General features: G+C 42.8%; 2 protein-coding genes and 1 long non-coding RNA gene across 5 annotated transcripts in view; 2 read left to right on the plus strand and 1 right to left on the minus strand.

The window, feature by feature from the left end:
* Positions 1–21,758, plus strand: part of pdcd7 (programmed cell death 7) — a 32,192-nt gene extending 10,434 nt beyond the window's left edge. Inside the window, exons 5-6 of one of the 2 annotated variants that reach the window (XR_004613466.1) lie at positions 21,394–21,619; positions 21,666–21,752. Coding sequence is in view for 1 of the 2 variants with exons in the window: in XM_034581544.1 (XP_034437435.1) it covers positions 21,394–21,514 (121 nt within the window). In the remaining variant the exon portion in view is untranslated. Of the gene's footprint in view, positions 1–21,393 lie in introns of both variants that reach the window. The other variant, XM_034581544.1, reaches the window with a different exon arrangement.
* On the minus strand, positions 805–2,893 carry LOC117759430. Of its 2 annotated transcripts, none has more exons than XM_034581564.1 (3): positions 2,728–2,893; positions 1,331–2,180; positions 805–890 (listed from the first exon to the last, which is right to left on the minus strand). In XM_034581564.1, exons 1-3 carry the CDS (start codon positions 2,872–2,874, stop codon positions 886–888), a joined length of 1,002 nt encoding a protein of 333 aa, XP_034437455.1. In that variant the 5' UTR covers positions 2,875–2,893; the 3' UTR covers positions 805–885. The 2 variants fall into 2 exon arrangements, with proteins under 2 accessions (XP_034437455.1, XP_034437456.1); XM_034581565.1 differs by having other exon boundaries at positions 810–1,022; positions 1,449–2,180.
* LOC117759462 lies at positions 2,778–6,428 on the plus strand. The gene is made up of 2 exons (XR_004613480.1): positions 2,778–2,893; positions 6,390–6,428. It is a non-coding gene; the product is annotated as an uncharacterized LOC117759462 (long non-coding RNA).
* Positions 21,759–22,500: the final 742 nt, after the last annotated feature.

Genomic DNA, 22,500 nt, shown 5'->3' on the forward strand with positions numbered 1-22,500 from the left:
TATTTCTGATTCTGATTGTGATTCTGATGCTAACTGCCCAGTAGTAAAAACTTGGGCAGCGACATACCTCCGTCACCCTTAGATTTTTGAAGATGGACTTTGTTCAACCGGGGGCGTTTGCCCTTCCAGATATAGGATGATATGAGTCTAGTGAGTGAAAAATTATTTAGGAATGAAAACTGGTATAGATTGGAAGACATACAGAAATTTTGGAAGAATATTAATCTTAATAGATTGTTGATAGGGCCGACAACTGCGCCAGGCACTGTTTCACGTGGTGTAATAGGGAATGAAAATCTTCCCTAAAAAGACTCTTTTGTTTTCTTGTGACCGTAATGCCAAGGTAAGTGAAGGCTTTCTCCGCTATCTTAAAGGGAAGGGTGGTGTACTTCAATGCGAGAGACTCATCATTCACATGGAAAAGTTCACATTTATTCAGATTTAGTTTATATCCTGAAAACTGGCTGAATTGGGCGAGTATTGACAGCAACGAGGTAACTGGGCTAGATATGAAGAGCAAAAGATCGTACGCATAGAGGGACACTTTATGTTCAACTCCACTCCTCCAAATCCCTGAAATGTCTTGGTTACTGCGGAATGCGATTGCTAGCGGCTCTATGACCAAATCAAAAAGTAATGGGCTTAAGGGGCAGCCCTGACGAGTGCCTCGCTGGAGGTTGAAAGGCTGCGACTGCTGGGAGTTTGTGAGGATTGAAGCCTTAGGGCACATATTTAATAATTTTATCCAAGTGATGAAATTAGACCCAAAGTGGAATTTTTCCAAGATTGCAAAGAAGTACTTCCGCTCCACACTTATTGAATATGTCCTAATTTGCATAGGCAGAAACACCATTCATATGTATGACAAATACATCGGCCCAATCTTCATCCAATCATCCTACTGCCAATGGGTGATGGCAATGCTGCTTTTAGACTGGCCTCTAACCTGAAAACTGCCTGGCTTGGTAGTACCTGCCAGGGGTATAACCCCCGCTGGCATAGTCTTCAGGGTCACGGAGGCACACAAGCCTCCCCACCACGACAAGGTAGCAACAACAGGGGAGGTTTTTTTTTGGTGTTTTTTATTTTATTTTATTTATTTATTTATTTTTTTTTAATGTTTTTTTTTTTTTTTTAATCCAGCCTGGATCCTCGACCCCTTCTCTGTGGCTCTTGGTTCTGGCACCCCCTATATCAGTTCCTGGTTAGTTCTTCCCCTCTGGGTCATATTCATCTGATAAATCAGGCAACTGTGAGTTTGTGTAGCTAGTACCACGACATTCTCCGCAAATGGCAGTGCAAGGGAGTCCATGTTTTTTGCATGTGCATCTCTTTGTGCTGCAGTCTTTCTTGCAACTACAGCGGACTACATCTAGTATTTCTGGTGGTGCCGCAGGCTGATCGGTCATTATTGGCATAAATCTCCCATCCAAAACATGCCACCCCCAGTCTTTTGGGTCCATACGTTCACTTCCCCCTTTCCACTCCATCATTTGGTAAAAGACCTGAAGACTATGGAACTTTGCAGCTGTTGACGTTGGAGGGAGAGTTTGAGGTTCCACTGGAGATGAGTTCTGAGTTACTTTATCACAGAATCGCCTGTATCTCAGCATATCCAGTGATTCATCTTTTTCGCCCCCATACAGTGATACTAGAGCTTTTTCACCTGCTGCAATGATGATGCCTTTTCCCACATTTTCCTGTGACTGGCTGAACACCTTAGCTTGTTCGAGAAAGCTAGTGTCATTCTTTACTTTTTTCAGTGCCATTCCCTTTCCTATGCCAAATAGACGAGACGTAGAATCACAGCCTAAAATGGCATGGATAAAGAGGAGATTGTCACACACCTTGGGACCAAGTAACTCCTTCGTCTGCTTTATGCACCATATCCGTCTTGTTTTTGTTGCTTTCTTTGGTTCTGGTGCCAGAAACAGCTCCTGTGCATTCAGATCAGCATGATGCAACAAGAGTACTAACAAGTCTGTGTCATCACCTACTAAGACTGTGTCTTTTGTTCTGGCAGAGGCAATGGCAGTTTGGACAATGAGCACATCTGCATCGTGCTTTGCATGGTCTGTGATACACCCAGCCCTCTCAAGTTTATCACTGAGATAAACCAAGAACCGTTGTTTGTTTTCCTTATTGTTAAGGAACTGGTCCTTTTTGGATTGGATGATCATGTTGTGGTGGCAGTTTCTGTTTAATAATGATACTCTATTGTATAATAATACACACATAACATTGTCTCTCGGAAAGTTCAACTAAAACACCTGCAGGTGGGCTCACCCCACACAGCCACCTAGTGTGACGTGTATAGAATGAGCACAGAGCACAGGAGAATCACTTCACTTATACAATCAGAAGCCCCTCCCTGCGAGGAGCCAAAAGGTATTCTTCAGTCTCTTGATGTCTGACCAGGTTGGGCAGAGTTCCTGTCTCAGATCTCCGTCCCAGACCCCTGGTGTGACCTCTATCTTCATTTACAACATCAAAAGACCCCAGTCCTGTATACAATGCAGAGTTCCCCTCACCCATCTCTATCAGACACACTAAGTAACACCCCTGCAGTGAAGCATTTGCTAAGACACACATGTGGGGGCCATAAACACTTATAGTCCCCTCTGCAACTTTTGTAAGTCACAGAAACACATTTGTTATCTACTTCTTCTAAATACATATCTGTTCTTCTATTAAACATTACACAAATGCAAAATCTGCCATTACAATGTCACCAGAGAAGTGTACAGTCACACCGGGAGTAACACCTGTTCGACGCAGTTGAGTGGCGTCTTTTATTGTTGGTTCTTCTTTGTAGCCATCAAAGACTATGACAGTAGCCGTACCATATTTCTGTGTGACATATCTGACATACATTTCACACACACTGTCATAAGTGGACCCTTGTGGCCATGGTAGACGATGTAGTAATGCACCCCCATCAAGGACATGCTGGACATCACTGCTGGGTTGTCTTTGCTGCTGCTCAATAGATTTCCAGAGGACATCGGCAAGAATTGCCTTGTTTGCCTGTAGGAGGAGGTAGGATGATTCAAACAAAGCAGGCGGGTGACTGCAGAGTTCATACTTGAACAGTGATGGCAAATCTTCACAACGGTCTCTCACTGCTACAAGCCGCTGGAATAACAGCTGTGGATCCACTACCACTGTCTCTCCTTTGATCTTGACAGTTGATCTAGATGCAAGTGTCACTGCTTGGTCAGCTTTCCTGAAGGTGAATTCCTCCACTGGTTTCCCTACCATAGAATCCAAAATCTTGCACCCAATTTCCCTTGATTTCTCAACATTGACTCCCTGCTGGGCTGTCATACCATTAGCAATGTTGTGCAGGGAAGGGTTCTCAGTGAATGGGTCTTTCACCCGTGAAGGACTGCATAGCATTGTTGATGTTTGCACATGCTGGCATTGAGAGGACCCACACCAAGCGTTGAGGCTCTGTAAATCCTTTTCCTCTTGTTAAGCCTCCATGTGTTTTTACACTTCTCATGAGCACCTGCTCAATAATGAGATCAGTGGACAGTCCAGCCCAATACCTGTTGCTCCGCCTCACTACGTGAAATCCCTCCTCAAATTTCTTGTGGACATCTGGATGTGTTTCAGGTAGGCCTGTCATCATTTGCAGGTATACATAGGCTGACTTTGCATATAGTCTGTGTCCAGAAGCGGCAAAGTAGGGTAGCATATCATGAACACACTGAAGGTGCAATCTCCAGTTGCCTGTCCTCTCAGCTTTGATGAAGTTTCTCAGAATATCAATCATGTCCATGTACTGCAGCCAAAGCTGTGCTGTCCTCATGTGCATTGTTTCCTTCTTGTTGTTGAGTGCACTCTGGATTCTCTCCAAAACCTCAGCAGAACAAAGTTCTTCCATCGGCATATTAGAGGACATGACTTGGTCATATAGCTCACTTGCAATACTCAAGTCAGTTGTGACTGTTTCTTGGGTATCGGGAACTTCCTCATCTGGCTCAGTATCAGCGGCAGGCGTCATCTCAACTGGAGGTTGTTCTACTGTGTCTTTGGTTGGTAGTGGCACATTGTAAGCATCAGCCAGCAACATGGTGTTAAGTGCGGCATCCACTAGCATGTGACCACGAACTGCCCTGGACACAGCCTTGCCAGACATCATGTGGCACACTGTATTTCCAGCATACACCACCTCTAGTAGCTCCTCCAGTCCAGACCTTGCCATTAAATGTCCAATGCTACCCAAGAAGCTCATTTGCATGTGAAATCCCCCAAGCCTGAGGACTATTCGCTTGAGTTCATTGTTGCTTGGCTGAGACTGGATAATGGTCAAGGCTTTCCAGAAAAGGGGTTGGTCGAACGTCAGAACAGGGGTCACATCATACTGCAGAGCTTGAGTTTCCACAAACCTCAATGTTGAGTATATGCAGGATTCATCACTGGGATCATGATCAATCATTGGAAGGAATGTTACTGAAGCTCTCCCAGGGAGTTCACCTAGATGCAGCATCTGCATCATACCAGACCATGATGGCCTTTGAGAGTGAAGGAGTAGGGATGTCTTCCACAAAACATCCAGCTGTGATGTTTTGTTATCTGCTGGCAACAGAGCCAGTGGCTGATACACAATAGGTTCACGTATAGGAGGAATCTTAAAGTACTGAATGTTTATGCGACCAACCGCAGCAATATCTGCAGCAGTCACTTGGATCTTTGGAACAGGTTTGTTTTGTTGCATTCCTGGTGTAATATACCCATTCCATGGAACGTCCCAGTACCATCAATGGTTGCCACATTGTGGTCGACGTTATCTGCAACATATTGTATATGATGCTCTTCTGTGAATCCAGGGATCTCAGTCCCTTGTGCCACTGCTGCACTCTGTTCATATTTCATCACATCTGTATAGGAACAGGCAAAACCATGCTCATGGAGTGTGTTTACCAAAAAGCGTGATGCAAAATGGTGATGCATCTGGACCCCTAGGCCAAGCTGAAGAGGTGCAATCATCGTCCTTGGTCTTATTGCTTGCATGATGGACTGTCCGATTGATGCAACCTTTGTATCAATGTTTTTACCAGCAAACATGTTCCTCAGTAGAACTTGTAGTGACTCTGGAACATAGCTTGCAGCAGCTGCAATGTCACTTGAGTCTGGGTAAGAATCGTTTAGGACTTCCAGAATTTGACATCACTTCCAATTAACTTTGCAGCGGTTTTAATTATATTCAGCTTCTCGTCTTCTGGATTCTTAGATTTTTGTTGCTTGTGAAATTCACGAAGAATTGAGTGGGCTGTGTCTCGCAAAGTGACCACACATTGATTTTCCAGGCCAGTCATTATTACTCTATCTCCAAATTGTTCCTTTATTTTAATTTTCATCCACTTTGCACAATATGGTTCACAACCTGTGTCTTGCAAGTACTCTGTCATCTTTACCATAAGGTCTTGAATAATAATTTGTTCATCATCGTATTCTCCTAAAAAGTTTGCCACCTTTAGGAATGCTGTTCTCTCATAATCTTCAGGTCTTCCGACTTTGAATCTTTTGGGTTTGTTGCCAGGGTTTGCAGAGAATTGACTCGGAATATTCTTCATATTTCGAAAGTTAGTGTTGCATATGTTGTGGTACATTGCATCGGCTGCATGAAGGTCATGGACAGATGATATTCTCCCCAAAACTGTATCAGACCATTCATCGTTCCTTAAGTGGCAAACCTGCACAATCCTTTCCTGGAAGTCTCCTGTTCTTACTGGGTAGATATCAATTTTCTCTCTCTGCTTATTTTTATTATCTATTTCAGTTGGTTGTCCACAGAACAAGCAATGCTCTTGAAAATTGAAGTTCTGTTCTGAGTGGAGATTGTTTGATTTGTGGTTGTTGCAAAGATGGTATTACATTATCACGTACAATATTTTCTGCTTTACAATAGCTGCGGCGGCATTCGATGTGTACTCTGTCTCCAGGAATTGTCACTAAGCTACTTCCACGTTGAGCACTGGCACGGTTCACACCATTGCTGCCTTTTGCTCGTAGAACAACTGATGTGTTTTCATCACTGAATGACTCATTACATATTTTACACTTCTCCATTTCTCCCTGTTTACATACATTACACACTGCATAAACAAAAAAGAAAAGAAAACAGTGTTGTCTAGCAATGAAATTAGGCCCAATAGAATTTGCTAGTGCTAGCAAGCTAACGTTAGTTCGTTTCAGTAGGCTAGGCGATGCTACTTCAAGATGAAAAGTAGTTTTGGCCTTAAGCAAAATGTGTCTACAGTAAAATGTCTAGTTAGAAAGGAGTTGGTAACTTAAAATGTTCCGATTGGGTTACTGGCACACATCTTGGATTGATGAGAATTAAACATATTTCCTCAACTAGGATTTCTTAGGACTTTTAGTATGTTGTTCTGGACACCTCATAGAAATGATCTATGCTGAAAAAAAATCTTTTACAATTAGTTCTATTTTTGGCTCCAAAATGAGTTACTTTGCCTGGACTATGGTGAGACGTCGGAAATTAACAGGTTAGAGAGAATAATAGTCTTTTAAGTGTACTTTATTCCTTGCAAGGAAGGTCAGACAATCATACAGCATGTGAAGAGCATTCTGCAGAGGGAATGACAAAGAAACAGTTGCAGGCGTGTGCTTTTTGTGCAGATGCAGTGAAGAGATGTGTGTGTGTGTGAAGAGTTGAACTGTGTGTGTGTGAGAACTGTGTGTGTATGTATGTGAACTGTGTGTGTGTGTGTGTATGCATGTGAACTATGTGTGTGAACTGAGTGAATAGTAAAATCCCAGGAGATAAGACACAGACAAATGCTGAAGGCCTCCTGGCCAAGCCAAGACCCAGACACAGGTTGAAGGCCTCTTCGAGGTCTTGGTGGGGGGAGACGAGCACAGTCTCAGATTTGTGGCCCTGATGTCATCTTAGCAGTTACACAAGCAGAAATAGTATGCATAAGCAGAGATAATATATAGTGTGATATAATGGTAACATTTTCCATTACAACTTAGTTGAGGGGAAATCAGGAAAGAAAATAATTTAAAGAATTCTACAGGAAATCCATCGGGTCCCAGGTTCGGAGGCTGGACTGGTACCGGCTGGGTGGGGCTGAGAGAAGACTGCGATTCCAAGATGACATCATACAGAGAGAAAGTAAAAGAAAAAGTCTGCAGAGTGACTGTTTTCATACTTTGAGGGTACCTACTGACCCCTTTCAAGTAATAACAGATAGTAAAAGCCCAGAAATTGTTGGGCTTTAAGAAATCCTCCATCAAATTGTTTGTCATTGTGGAGTTCAGATGAGTAAAGTCTGGAGTAGAAATTCCTGAATGTTTCATTAATTTCGGTGTGGTCAGAGGAGATGCTTCCATCCTCCCTTGCAATTTTTGTGGTGAACTGTTTTGCCCTAAATCCTCTCAGCTGATTAGCCAACAGTTTAGCAGATTTTTCATCATGGACGTAAAATAGACCCTTGCTCCTCAGAAGCTGGCGTTCAATTGGGTGTGTAGAGACGAGGTCAAATTCGGTTGGTAATTCCACTCGCTTTTTGTATAACTCTGGGTCTTTAGCATGAGCATAGTGCAGGTCTATTTCTTTAATTTGCTTTGTCAAATCAAGACGCTTATTATTGGCCTTCCTTTAGGTAGGAAATAATAAAAAAGGCTTTCAAAGTATCCCAAACAATCAAGCTGGAGGTTTCATGAGAAATGTTCGTGAGAAAAATTGTATCTGCTCTTCTATGAATTTCACAAAATCACTGTCCGGCAGTAGGGCAGAGTTAAAGTGCCAGTGTCTATTTGCTTTAGGAAGATCAGGGAAGCTCATTGCTAGTACTACAGGGCCATGGTCTGATATCACTATACTCTGATATTCGCAGGAGTAGGCAAATGTGAGCAAATCATTATCAATTAAGTAATCAATCCTGGAGAAGGTATGATGAACATGAGAGAAAAGGGAATACTCTCCTGCTTGGATGGAGTTAGCGCCACACGTCACAAATGCCATAATTGGATAGGAAGGACTTAAAGTTGCAGTGTATAGAATTTAATGACATAAAGTCACCACTTTATGTCATTAAACTCTATACGCAACTTCACCAAGTTGCGTGTTGCAGCTGAACACCACTCACCTCATTCTCCCCTTCCAAACATGACAGAGAACCTGTGGTAACCTCCAGTTGTCATAAAAACTCAAACGGTGTTTAGTTTGTCCAGTCTGGGCTACTACAAGATACATGGCGGCCTCCATAGAGAGGACCCCCCCTGATGTAAATATAAAGTATTTCAGTATAAAGGGTCCATTCTAGGGTAAACAAAACAACAATTTGTATAATTTAGCTGAAACACACTCGTGGAAACATCACTAGGATTATTTTATGTAAAATTTCTTTCAATAGATCCCTTTCTCCTAAATCTTACACACTGGACCTTTTTAATAAGTGAGGCAGATTTACTCAGAGTTCCAGGGTTAGGCGATGAAAGATCTAGCACTGGATCCAACCAGCAATTAAGATCACAGAATGAGAGTATGCGTTCAGATCAGGCATTAAAGAGAAGAGACGTTCAAAAAAGCGCACGTCGTCTGCATTGGGGGCGTACACCTTAGCGGGGAACCACCCTTGTATTATAGAGTTTCCCCAAAACAATAACAAAACAACCGTTTATGTCCAATATCACACTGGGATGTTCAAAGGGAACATTTTGATTAATGAGGATTGAGACCCCCTTAGCCTTGGCCTGAAAGGTAGAGTGAAAGTGCTTCTAAGTCATAGAATGGATACATAAGGCAAGTATTAAATCTGGAGCAAACCATGGAAGACCAAGGCTTGTAAAGACCACCAGGACGGGGGAAAACACCCTAACATCCCGCAACAAGACAGCTGCCAAAAAAACCAGCAGCAAGCTCTTTAAACTCCCCATCGTATAGCAAAAATAAATCTTCCTGTCTCTCTACACATCATCTTCAGCTCTGTTGTTGTCATAATAAAAAAAAAACAACCCTAGGTTAACATTTCAGCTTTGCTGGGAACATGGCCTTACCAGGGAGGGAAAACTGCCATTTCACTGAGTCTGAAAGAGTATATACAATACAGTAGGAACATAAAGTTGACATTCACAGAATACAGTTAAACTCAACACTATTCACCGTCCGAGAGACGGGTGTGTGACCGTGATCCTTGCCCGTGAACTGGACTTGGTCAAATTTAGTTTCAAGCACATTGAAGGAGGTCCTGAAGTCTGCGGCCAGCGCCTCGCGGTGCTGGTCCAGTAGCGTGGAGATAGCCTCAACTGTTCAGCTAGCTAGCTGCTGCTCTTCGAAGTAATTTCGAGGCGCACATCTATAGTGTAGCCGAAAAGCTTTAAATAGGGAACACTTTGGTTGTGAAATGAAGGGATAAAGGGGTGAAACATGAAAGAAGGCAGGAGCACCCACTTGTTGCTTCTACTCCATGCGACTGGAATCTGGAAATCCCAACAACATGGTTTTATTGAAAGAAATCCACCTGGCTATGGACGCAGGGACCCCGGACAGCTCCACAGCCCAAGGGATGCACAGGTCCACTAAGGGCCTGATTTTATCCCAAATAGACTCCTAATTGCGTGTGCATTATAACAGATTGCATAATAGTTTTTTTTGGTGTTTTGGGGGGGATCTACTAAAACAAATTGCGTGAATGATAACAGGTGCAAACATGGTAGAGGCGGTAGCATTTAAATGAGCGTTTTGCATGCGTTACTGGTTTCTGCCATGGATCATTACGAAGAGCAGTTACCGCAAGCGCAATGCGAAATTTAATGCCATGGAATTTGAGGTGTTAGTGGAAGAGGCAAACAAACGTGTTGTTGAGCTACAGCAAAGAAATATTACTATAACTCAAAGAAACGCGATATGGGAGAGTATCTGCTTGAAAGTAAAATGCTGTGGCTAAAACAAAAAGAACAACCAATGAAATTAAGAGAAGATAGCACTACATAAGAAGAAGAACAAAATGAAAAAATAGCTCATAATAAAACCTTGGCAAATCTTCTTCCATGCCATCTCCTCACCACAATAACTGCAGCCATCTGTGCGCAACGTTGTGCAGATTAGCACCTACCTTTCAAACATATTAAAAATAGACGCAGTCACAATCACCGCAATTATATTATTTATCTACTTATTTATCTGCACACTCGGGTAGAAATGCCCGATTTGCATATTCGTTAAGGCAAACGTACTAAATGAACAGTGTGTTATTTTGCACGCAATCCTCAGTGCGCACCGTTAGTAGATCAGCTTGCATGTTTTTTTTGCGGGTGAAATGAAGTTTGCACACGTTTTTACACGTGCAAACCATTAGTAAATCAGGCCCTACGTCCACTTACATATTTGGACCTTGAAAAAGTTATGTTTTACCATTTTTATTGGCTCTTGTAGGTGTTGATATCTGGATGTCAATTGGATAGTCTTTCTTAAACGTAACATTCCATAGCTTCCTCAGACTAGACAGGTGAGTGTCCAGCTAGACCTAATCAGTCTTTCCTTCGGGCACTCAGTTATTATTTTGGTAGGTGTTTCAGGGTCTCGGTCGGCGATGTTGCATTTCAAGATGCCTCGAGCCCGGCACGCTCCAGAAGATAGGTAGGTAAAGTTTTGATTAGGCAGGATCTGGGGATGTTTGCTGTTGTTAAGACCAGACTTAACGCTGATGTTTTCTGGTTGTTTGTGTGACATCCGTTTGTCACTGGAAGTAGTGAGTTGTTTGTGGCTGGTGAGCTAATTTGGCTAACAGAGTGATTTAGCTGTAGCATTAGCGACGTTGCTAGCTGTGAGCTAGTTTTGCTGTGTGTTTTTTAATGGGTCAGTATGGCAGCCTTTGATTTGAATGATTTTGTGACCAATCCCTCTCTGACTCAGTTTGATAAGTTTAAGAGTGATTTGCAGGAGATTGCAGTGTATTATATATTCCTGTTTCGAGTTTGCTCGCTAAAGGGGAAATCAAAGCTGTTCTATTAAAAAGTTTGTGTAGTAAGGGTGTTCTCAGTTTACTGGCACCTCTAGAGTCTCCAGGCTTGGAGGCCGCGGCTGTGGGAGGCGACCAAGCAGCAGCCTGTTAGTTTCACTCCGGCTGGGCAGAGCAGTGGGGTGGAAGCAAAGCCGCGCACATTGCCGCATTTCGGTCCCTTTCCTGTGGAGTCATCTCCTGGCTCCAGGTTTGATGCTCGATTAAAGGTGCGCCTGGCTCGTCTTCAGTTAGAGAAGGAAGAACAAGAGCAGGAGTGAGAGATTCAACTCCGGAGAGAGTTAGAGTTAGAGACTGCTTTTAAGATTCGTGAGTTAGGGCTGCAGTCAAATTCTGTTGCATCTCTGCTGGTACGCAGTTAACCAGCAGAGATCAGGTTCTAATGCTGCATTTGATGACAGTAAAAATATGTCTTTGGTCCCTATGTTCCGTGTGTCATATCGCAATTGCTTTGCATTGGCCAAGACGTGACAAGATGTGTGGGCCATACTACTTAAGTGTAAGTTGGTAGGTAAAGCTCAGGAAGCTTGCTATTCACTTTCAGTGGAAGATAGTCTTGTCTATAAAAAGGTTAAAAGCGCCATTATGCGAGCGTATGAGCCATTGCCAGCGGCTTACAGACACAGTTTTCCAGAGATAAAAGGATTATTTTTGATCGTTGGTGTAGGGCATGTAAGGCTAAAGATTTGGCCTCTGTGGTTGAGCTGATGATGTTGGAGGAATAAAAAAATTGTGTGCCTGAGCGTACTGTCATCAGAAAGTGACCACCCTGCAGCAGGCCGCTACTCTGGTGGATGAGTTTGCTCTCACGCACAGAAAAGTTTTTTCTATGCTTGATTCTCCTCAATGTGACTCTTACCAGAAAACCGGTGGCACAATCCAATGTCATAATCCTGGTCACTTGATTGCAGACTGCGCAGCCTGGAGGCAGAAGCACCAGGTGGCAGTTTCCAAGCAGCAGCCAAAGGGGTTGGGGTTAGTTAAGACGGTCACTACGGTTGGCCAGGTCGCCGCTCCAAAAGTGCCTGATGATTGCTTTAAACCTTTCATCTTTTAAGGATTTGTGTCTCTCACAGGGGAGGCAGATGACCAGTGCCCATTACGAGGTTTACGACACCGGCGGCTGACAGTCCTTCATCCTTTCCAGTGCTCTGCCCTTTAGTGTATAGTCTGCCTGTGATGTGAGTGCAGTGGTGAGAGGTATTGAAATGTTTTTTTCTCGTGCACCTCTTCACCGTATTTATGTGCCGGCCAAACTGGTTTCTTCCCAGTGGCCATCCGCTCATGTTTTACTGTTGATGGTGTGGATTTCATCATGGGAAACAATATAGCAGGAGGTAAAGTTTATCCTGCCCCTGATGTTTTATGGATATTCTGACTCAAAATATGATGATCTGCCTCAGAGTTTTCCAGATGTATTTAAAGTTAGCGTTCTGACTAGAGCCCAGGTCCGTAAAAAGGCACAGGATGTTGATTTATCTGAATCTCTGTTTGCTTCTGTTTTGCTTTATCTCCCGCTGTTGGTTGGTAGGTGAACGGCACCTCAACAGACCCTAAAGGTGAAACCGAATCCATTACTGCTACTTCAGTGTCACTGCAACTGACCCGTGAGGTGCTCACCAGCGCCCAGAAAAGTGATCCATCTTGTGTTTTGCCGCTGCTGGTTTAGGACCTAATGAGTTTATTAAGAAGCAGTTTTTTCTTGTTGACAATGATGTGTTGATGCGCAAGTGGGTTGCACAGTCAGGTAAGGCAGCAGTTGATTGAGGTGAGGACTGGGATACAGTTTACCAGATAGTTATTCCTGTTGGTTGTCGCCAGCAAGTGCTAGCATTAGCACATGAGCATCTATGGTCTGGTCATCTAGGTGTCATTAAGAATGAAAGCTGATGTTGAGAGTTTCTGTAAGATCTGCAGCGCTTGCCAAGTTGTGGGCAAACCAAACCAGGTAGTGCCTCCAGCCCCTTTGCACCCTGTCCCTGCTGTTTGTGAGCAATTTGAGCATGTCATTGTTGACTGTGTTGGTCCGTTGCCCAGAACTAAGTCTGTAAATGTGTGTTTCTGCTCATTTTCCTGAGGCCACAACGATTGTAGTTAGCTGTTCCATTTGTGTGGACCAATGAGTGTTGTCATGCCTTTAATGCTGCTAAGTCTCTCCTCTGCAGTGCTCCAGTGTTGTCTGCTCCCAGCTTCTCGCTCCCATTAAGCTTGAAGTTGATGCTAGTGCTTCTGGAGCCGGTGCTGTGCTGTTGCAAAAGGGTGAGGGAGATGTGTGCCATCCTGTGTGCTACTCCTCTGACGTTCATGCGCCAACAGCTGAACTATTCCACCATTCTCTCTGCTTTCTCTCCCCAGTGTCCATTCAGGTGCCACCCTTTTACCTGCAGCTGCAGTGTGTCAGTGTACACGGCTGGGCTCAATCACCAATCAAGGCCATGGTGGTTAAGAGGCAGAGAGAAGCAGACAGCCAGCCCCAGTGGGCCAAGTGGCAGCATTCAAGCTGTGTTTGTGTTGAATTTGGTGATATCCTCTGCTTAGGTCGTATGTGCTGGTGTTGATAGCGTGACCATTTAGTTTGTTTTAGGTTGTGGTTTTGAGTTCAAGTGTTACTGCTGCTAATCAGTGTTGATTTCCCTTTTTAGAAAGTTGTTTTTAGTTCATTATTATTGTTGGACCCTTGGACTTTACTCGAGGAACGTAACAACCGTCAAGGAATTTTATGCTTTTCCTGCCTTGCCTAGCCAACGTAATGTGGGTGCTGAACAAAACATACGGTCCAAGTCTTATTTTGATAACTTCAACCTGAGCTCTAGTGAACAGGGGCATGCATAGACCTTTTTGTAGTTGTAGTAGGTCATAGATATATTTTAGTGAAAAATGCAATGCTCTAGGTTTAATCCTAGTGGAAGTACACGTTCTTTATGCCATCTACCGTAATGAACGGCTTTCCATCCCTATTATTAGCAATATTTTTCTCCAAGAAAGGTTGCTGAACCATTCCCATAATGTGCTCGTCTTAGTATTCCAATTAGAATTATCTACATGCTCTTTTCCCAGTGTCTTCAATTTGTTCAATACTTTCTTGAGTCTTCCACCTCTATACAGGACCCCAAACATTAGCACGTGTGCTGCTCCTCCGCCTACGCTCTGTGCTGTGTAACTCTATTCCAGCCACACGATTGGGTCGGCACAGCGCTATGCTCATTATCATTGGCTGTTCGTGTTGTCTGTCAAAACATGGATTGGATGAGTTCTATCGACGTTTTATCGAAATGTCTATCGAAGAAAAGTTACATCGCAATAATTATCTATATATCGTTTTATTGCCCAGCCCTACTTGCAATCAAAGATTGATTCAGTATGGGCTAAATACGTATTGGCTTAACCTGTATGGTGGGTGCTTGTCATCAATTAGTGTAACAACACATAATCAATTAAACATGCTTAGCTGAATGAGTGCATTTCCTTTCGAGAGGGACTGTCTCTATGCCTGTTGTTAATTAGACATTTGTCAGAGGCTATGACTGTATTTAAGGTCATACACAGTGTCAAATGCTTGTCAAAGGTTTTTCTACAACCGTTTGTGTGAGAGAGCAAGAGAGAGAGAGGAAAAGAGCGAGCAGGACTACTGATGAATGCGAGTGCTGCTCTGAAAAAAGAATACAATTTTGATCATTATGTGATGATCAGTGTTGATATTGTGGCATCATGAGAGAGAAAGGGGGAGGGAGGTAGGTCTTACTTTCCCTCAGGTTCTGGTTCTATCATAAATAAGTTACGCAAATCTTTTATATAATCAACCGCTCATAGTGATGAATTTGACCCCGGACAAACATGATCACTAGAAGTTTCCACAGTAGAATTTAGTCTGGAGGAGGAAAAGTGAGATTTGAAGGAACCGCCGCGCAATTCTCTTATTGTCGGAAAAACCCTACAATGATCTGAATATCTTTAATTTATTATTTAGGGCAGCAGGACTCCATTTGATTGGCCCAATATATTGACATGCAGAACGTGAGTTCAAGCAGTCTTTTACGCTATGTATATTGCGGATGTTGATATTGAGGTGACGATAAACCTTCGATATATCGTGCATCGAAGAGTTAAGGATAAACTGATTCAAATTTGGGATCAAAGGTCAAGGTCACTCTGTGAAGATTCTCAGTCATCCAGGTCATGGTATCTTCAGAAGTTGTACAAGTGCACGTAGGCAACTGGACTTGTTTGGGTTTCTTGAAGACGTGTCACCTCTCATTCAAGAGGCTTCTTCAGTTCTAATTTCACCAATGGGAGTTTCAGGTATGTAACCTCTGTGGGTCTGTTTCTGTGTTGAGAGTAGTAGGCAGGTCGTTGATAGTGCAAAGTCATTGTAATATACATGTTACATGTAAACATGTGGATTGCACTTTTTAAACATGGTGTGAACTTTACTAGACAGTCTTTAAATAAAAATATAAAAAAATAAATACCTTACTGATCTCCAGTCAGTAACATATCAGAAAAACTAAATTGCAGAAAAATAAAGGAGAACAAATATCTGCCTCTACCACTTTGATAATAGTTTGTTAAATCAAAGTCGTAATAAACATAATATTAACATCTAATTAAATCTTAAAAGAAACCCTACATTAACATTAATATTAGGGCTGGGGCGACGTTATCGACATAATCGATTATGTAAATACATCGATTTACGTAACGTGCGTCGTAAGAAGAAGGAAGATGGCTGCGCCTGGGCAAAGCATGGATTCACTACAAGAGAAAGCTGAAGGGAATAATTGTTCTCTTCATGGAGATCCTCTCTCAGGCCAGCTGCATTGTTTTCCCCTGTGTGATCGTCTGGAAAGTAGGTAGTTTGAAGGCAGTGAGTGTTGAGGTCGAACTCTTCATTAATGAAAGGCACCGTAAGACTGATCGGGCTCCGCTGTACAGCTTGACCACATGCCAGTTGTAGTAGTGAAAAAATACTGTTTTCAGTTCCGCTGTGACCCTCTGCTTGCATTTTTATATGTAGCTCCGATATGGCAACCTGGCTAAAATATGTGCGGTAGGGCATGCTGTATCGCTTATCCAGTATATTAATGAAAGCCGTAAACCCTTTCCCTATGAACTCTGTTATTGCCTGAGCAATTTCCCTGTGCCATTTTGAACTGCGTTCATAGTTTCATAGACAGTTTCTGCGCTTGCGTTGTCGTTGTGTGTACCACTGAGAAGCTCTGTCTACTCCGTCTTGAATCGACATTTATCAAATCTACACTTATTTTTCGTACTTGACCAGGTAATATCCTAGCTTACAAAGGCAATCCCTGTAGCAAGGTGTCAGATCTCACCGACCAGATCTCGGGATCTTGAGTTTCAGACAGTTTGCGCTGCTACCTGTAACTGACTTAGTTAGAGGTAGCAGCTAGAATAAGTAATATTCTATTGTACAAACTAGGGCTGAACGATTTGGGAAAATAATCTAATTGCGATTTTTTTCCCCCAATATTGCGATTGCGATTTAATATGCGATTTTTTAATTTTATCCTCTTTTTTTCCCCAACAAAACGTAATGAATGATTTAAATATGACCAACACAATATTAGATACATTTAGTGTAAAATATTCTTTCCCACATTTTACATTTTTATTTAACTGCTCATTACAGAAACAAGAACAACAAATCGGTGGCTTTGCCACTGTGCATTTAAGTAATTTAAACAAAGTCATTGTAAGTATAAACACAAGGCATGCACTTTTTAAACACTGTGTGCAAAATTTACCATCTTAAGAAAAAAATTATTTAAAATTATAGGTGTCTTACTGCTCCCAAGTCAGTAACATTTCACACAACTGAAACATAGAATTTGCCTCTACTACTTTGAAAATATTTTGTAAATTAAAAGTAAATAAAGTTATAAATAAAAAACGGAGAAATGCACTTTGTAAATTAGACAATAAAAAAACAATTTGAATATTATAATATAGATCAACCTCACTTATCTGAAATACACAACAATAACACACCTCACAGACTAAATTTCACAATGAGTATGGCACTGCCAGCCATAATGATCCAACAGTTTTTTTCTCAGTGGCTCACAGGTTTTTTGCTAAGAAAACCAGCATATTAACTTTTGCTGGCTTCAACGATGAGCGAGTGCAAGTCACAATATTCCCTCCTGTGCTAAAAAGACGCTCTGAGGGAGCACTTGTGGCAGGTACACAAAGATACTTGCGGGCCATGGTGGACAATTGTGTGTAGCTGATCTCGTGCACCCTCCACCAAGCCAAGGGATCATCTTCTCCATCAATGGCAGGAGTCATCAGGTAACTGTTTACCTCTGCCTCTGCGACATCTTCAGGTTTTACAGGCAAAGACGGAGAGGCCGCACTGGTCTTGAAAAAACTGCCAAGAGACCTCTTCGCCTTTTCCCCCAAGGGCTGTGCACTTTGAGGAACAGTTTCAGTGCGAGACCTCTTATCCTATTAGATGAAAAAAACAGCCATTAGTTTTCCAGTTAGATTTTACAGAAAAACTGTGTTTTTGTGAAATACATAATTATCATTTACCCGATATGTACGTTTTGCTAAGTCTACCATCTCTGTCTTCAGTCGGGTCTTGATGGCAGGGATGTTGTCATTACTGATGAACTGTGTTTTGAACCTAGGGTCCAGGAAACAGGCAACATCCAAAAGCTCCTGGATGTTTGGGTCTCCATATTTGTTATTGAGGTATGCTAGGACTTTGGTTTTTATTGATTTAGTCAGGTCAGTGTCCTCAGCATCTTCAGCCAGGACTGATGTGGCAAAAAGGTGGAGAACTGGCTTCAGGTAGGAGATGCTCACATATTCCTCTCCAGAAAGAGCATCTGTAAATTCTAGTAGAGGATGCAGTGCCTTGTGAATTGACTCCAACACGTCAATATCCTGCCAGGTTGGGATGAGGGAGCGTGCATATCGATCACCAGACAATACCTGAGAAATGGCTTTGGCCTGTTCAAGCACTCTGGCAATCATCATTTCTTTAGATCCCCATCTTGTTGAGCACTCAGTTATGAGGTTGTGCTCAAGGAGTTTGAGATCCCTCTGTGCCTCCGTCAGTGCTGCCTTCTTCTTCCAACTGTGGGAAAAGTGCCCCACCAGCTTCCTGCACAGTGCTGTTGCCCTTGACACTCTGTCATCTTTGAGTGCATTTTCTGAAAGAAATAAAAAGTAGTGTATTACAAACAATTTGACTTTTGTGATACAAGGCTATCACCATTACACACTCACATTCTCTGTCATTCTGAAATACACACATCCACACCCCTGTCCTCTCTCTATCTCACACACACACAACACATAAACAGTTTGTGTGTGTGTGTTTATTTCGAGCATGTAAAAAATAAAAAAATAAAAAATAAATGCAGGTGGGCATTCCACCACAGACAGACATATAAGCACATAAAATCAAAACACATAATATTTCAATTTACATATTCGAAAAGGAATGGGGGGGAGTATGAATTTCTTTCATCCCACCCACTTTCCACAACTCAACATAATTTATATATTTGTATATTCAGCTTCCTGATTACTAATCAACACATTAGATTTTTATACTATAGGCCTACACTGATTTCTGTAAATTGGTGAATCTCTCTCTCTCTTGCACACACACACACACACACACACACACACACACACACACACACACACACACACACACACGACATGATAACTTACCAATGGCAAGATGTAATCTGTGCCCAAAACACTGGAGCCTCGTCCATTCATTAAGCCGTGCAGCCAGCACCATATTTGACGCGTTGTCTGTCGTGATGCAGACGTGTTTCTCCTCGTGGAGATCCCAGCTGGCAAGCCCCTCTCTCAGGCCGGCTGCAATATTTTCCCCTGTGTGGTCGTCTGGGAAGTACGCAGCTTGTAGGCAGCGAGCTTTGAGGTTGAAATCTTCATCAATAAAATGGACTGTAAGACTCTGGTAAGGCTCAGATGTGCGGCTTGACCACATATCAGTAGTAGTAGCAAAAAACTCCACCGTTTTAAGCTCCGCGGCGACTTTCTCTTTGCACTTTTTGTACAGCTCCAGAATGGCAGTCTGACTGAAGTATGTACGGGAGGGTATACTGTACCGTTTATCAAGCGTAGTTATCAATGCCGTGAACCCAGGCTTGGTCACCGTGCTGAGAGGCACCATATCTTTAGCTATGAACTCGGTTATCGCCCGAGTGATTTCCCCGTGCCGTTTTGAATTGCGGTCATATGGAGTGACACTATCAAACATTTCGGTCAGTGATCCCTGTCTTGAGGTATTTGGCTTGTCTGGCGCACTGGTGCTCTCCATTTTGGCCATACAACTTTCGTACATGGTTTTATGGTATTTTTTTAAGTGCTGAAACAAGTTTGTAGTGTTCCCCCCGTGAAGTAGCAACGGTAGCACGGCATGCTCTGCACAACACCTGACACTGCGCAGCATCATCTTTTTTTAAGCCAAAATAATTCCACACCACCGACGTGCTGTTCCTCTTCTTGACTAAAGTCTCCGTTGAGTCAGTTTCTGACTGTTCCGTTGAGCCAGAGGCCATTGTAACAGGTTAAAGGGCAGCATGAAATGTTGATGCAGCCCAGTGCCCTACTCTCTTTCGCACGTTGTAATCGCGCACGTTGCGGTTAGAAAATCGCGTTTTATCATATCGCGATTTTATCGCAAATGCAATTAATCGTTCAGCCCTAGTACAAACTCAACCACTGTAGTAAAGCGTTAGATCTCATTGATCGGATCCCAGGATCGTAAATTTAGACAGTCTGTGCTGCTACCTGCCCCGACTGCTGCCACTAGCACCACTTCCGGCTAGCTAACCTCCGTCTCAATCCACCAACTACCAAGTATTCGCTTCTTTCTTGTACTCGAACAGGTAAGATCTCGGAATATAAACGCAATATTTGTAGCAAGATGTCAGATCTCACCGACCAGATCTCAGGATCTTAAGTTACAGCCTACATTACCTGCTCCGGCCGTTATCAAAAGCCTCCACTCAACGTCACTTCCGCCTGCTTAATGCGACAATCACATCCAGTCTACCTTGTATTTCTATACTTGACTACTAAGCTAACAAACCATCATGCCATCCCTGCCTTGCGACTGTATCTCACTTCAGAAAGCAAATAAAAAGATTGTTGACCTTAAGGATGACATCCGGCGGCTTTCGTATGAGCTGCGGAACAGAGACTCCATCTTGAGCAGCTTCATTGATGAGCAGACCAAAATACTTGAGGCAAACATCCCTGACACAGTTCTTTGGGAGCCCTCCACCTGTCCCCGGCTTTCATCCTGCTCCACTCCAAATCACCAGTTCCCTTGGGCTGAGGCCGTAGTCCGCGGGCGGAAGTGTGGCTCTGGTGAGGCTGTCTCACCACCCCCACTCAATCTTTCTAACCGCTTCACCGCCTTGTCTGATGACCCTCTGACACATCCAGAATATCTGTCTGAAGCATTTGATCTCCCCTCTCGGGATCATTCTTTGAAAACAGCACCTTTTGGCCTTGAGCTCATCCTCCCCCCAGTGGATATCAGTGTTCCTGTAACTAAGAGATCCACGTGAAAACAAACTCAGCGGCCCCAACCACGAGCAACATCCTCACACCATCCTCGGATGCTGAAAGAGGCTGTGCTCCGATGCTCTGGATCTCTTCGTCGCCCAGAATCGTGAAATAATCCTTCGTCCAAGTCAGAGGTCGCTCCCTCCTCATTTAGCTCACCTACACATTCACCACTTCATCAGTGAGTGGCAGTTTAGGCAGTCCTGCCAAGCGAACACACAGGAGGTTTCTCCTCGCCCTCCAATGACACGGCTGGTCAGCAGTCTGAGTTCACCAACAAGGATTTTGAACAGCTCTTCAACTTCTTGAAAACTTGTGGCAAATCTGTCTTTATCTACGGTCCTATCCCCACACTGGACTGCAGAGTTGGGTACTTTAGCAGAATCCTCAGTCTTAATAGCTGCTTCACTTGCTGCCCCATTATCACAGATACATTTTATAGTTTTGAGGCCACTATGGTCAAAATTTGCAGCAGCACTCAGTTCCGTTTTACTGCTCCTTGACCTCAGTGTTGCATTTTACACTATTGATCATAAAATTCTGATCAATAGACTAACGCAATGCGTCGGCATATCTGGAACTGCCATTAGTTGGTTCAAGTCATATCTCTCAGATAGACAAATGTCAGTTTCCATTGGAGATAACACCTCATCCTTGGCCACAAGGTTCCATTCTTGGTCCCATACTATTTTCGCTCTACATGCTCCCATTAGGAAACGTCATCAGCCGTTTTAATGGGATATCATATCATTCCTATGCCGATGACCCAAATATACTTGTGCTTGGACTGTAATATGTTTTTTGTTTTTTTTAGGAGAGAGTGGGATGTGTTTACGGTTGCAGCGGATCATCCTGATGGTTCTCTGGTTCCTCAGAGCTGGATCCTCCCAGACCCCCCATCACACCACGACTGGGCCTCCACTCTGCACACATAGTGAGACAGACTCACTGTATGTACTGTCAATAAGAGACAGAATTAAACTCACAGGTGTCAATCAAAGCTCCCACTCCTTATCCTTATACCTCCTATGGAGGACATGAAATTAAGACAAATCTACTTGCATCAGACTGGACCAGCACACTAAAACTGTATAAATATATACTAAGAATAATTCCAATTACTGTTAGATAAAGAGAGGCCTTGGTTTTCTTGAAATAATGACAAAATTGACAAAATAATGAACTTGTGACTTAAGATTTCATCTTTGAGTTTTCCATTTGTACCAAGTTGTCAGACCAAATTTCTGTATTTCAGACCTAAAAAGTGATGATGTGATAACTGCAGTTAACTCACTGCAGCATGGTGAGGAGAAAAACAATGTCACAATGTTCATGTGACAACATGCACATATGTAATAAGGTCTAATGATGGCTCTGGACTACCTGATGAAATGCAGTATTAACGGAACCCAAGTGGAGACCAACTAATAGTGTCATTCTATTGTGATAGATTCTCTCATACAAAGCTAAAGCCATTCATATATAATTTTTATTTCACAAATGAACAGTTTAACTTTGGTTGTACCTCCCTAGTTCTTGTTAGTGTATTTAAACTAATCTTTACCGCCCTAATAAAATTGTATTGTAATTTTTAATGTCAGGTTGTCATTCACAGAATTGGAACAGTAATTAGTAGGTTATTTGTTTACTAGGGGGGTGTTAACCGGCATGGTTCCTGCCTTCAATTTATCCAGTAATCTGCCTTCCCTCCCTACTAAAATTGTTTTTTTTATAACTTTGTAACAAGTCTTTAAGTTACTAGTAAACACACCTTGCAGCAGTTTGTCTTAATTAAGGCAGGGTTCTCTCATGTTTACAATTACCTGACGACTCAGAAGTCTTTTAGCATATAAATTCTGACACAATGAACAATGGGCAAAATAGATAGAGAGCATGACCTGAAATGGGCAGTTAAAGTTTG

The sequence above is a fragment of the Hippoglossus hippoglossus genome, chromosome 3 (assembly GCF_009819705.1).
Source record: "Hippoglossus hippoglossus isolate fHipHip1 chromosome 3, fHipHip1.pri, whole genome shotgun sequence".
NCBI lineage: Eukaryota > Metazoa > Chordata > Actinopteri > Pleuronectiformes > Pleuronectidae > Hippoglossus > Hippoglossus hippoglossus.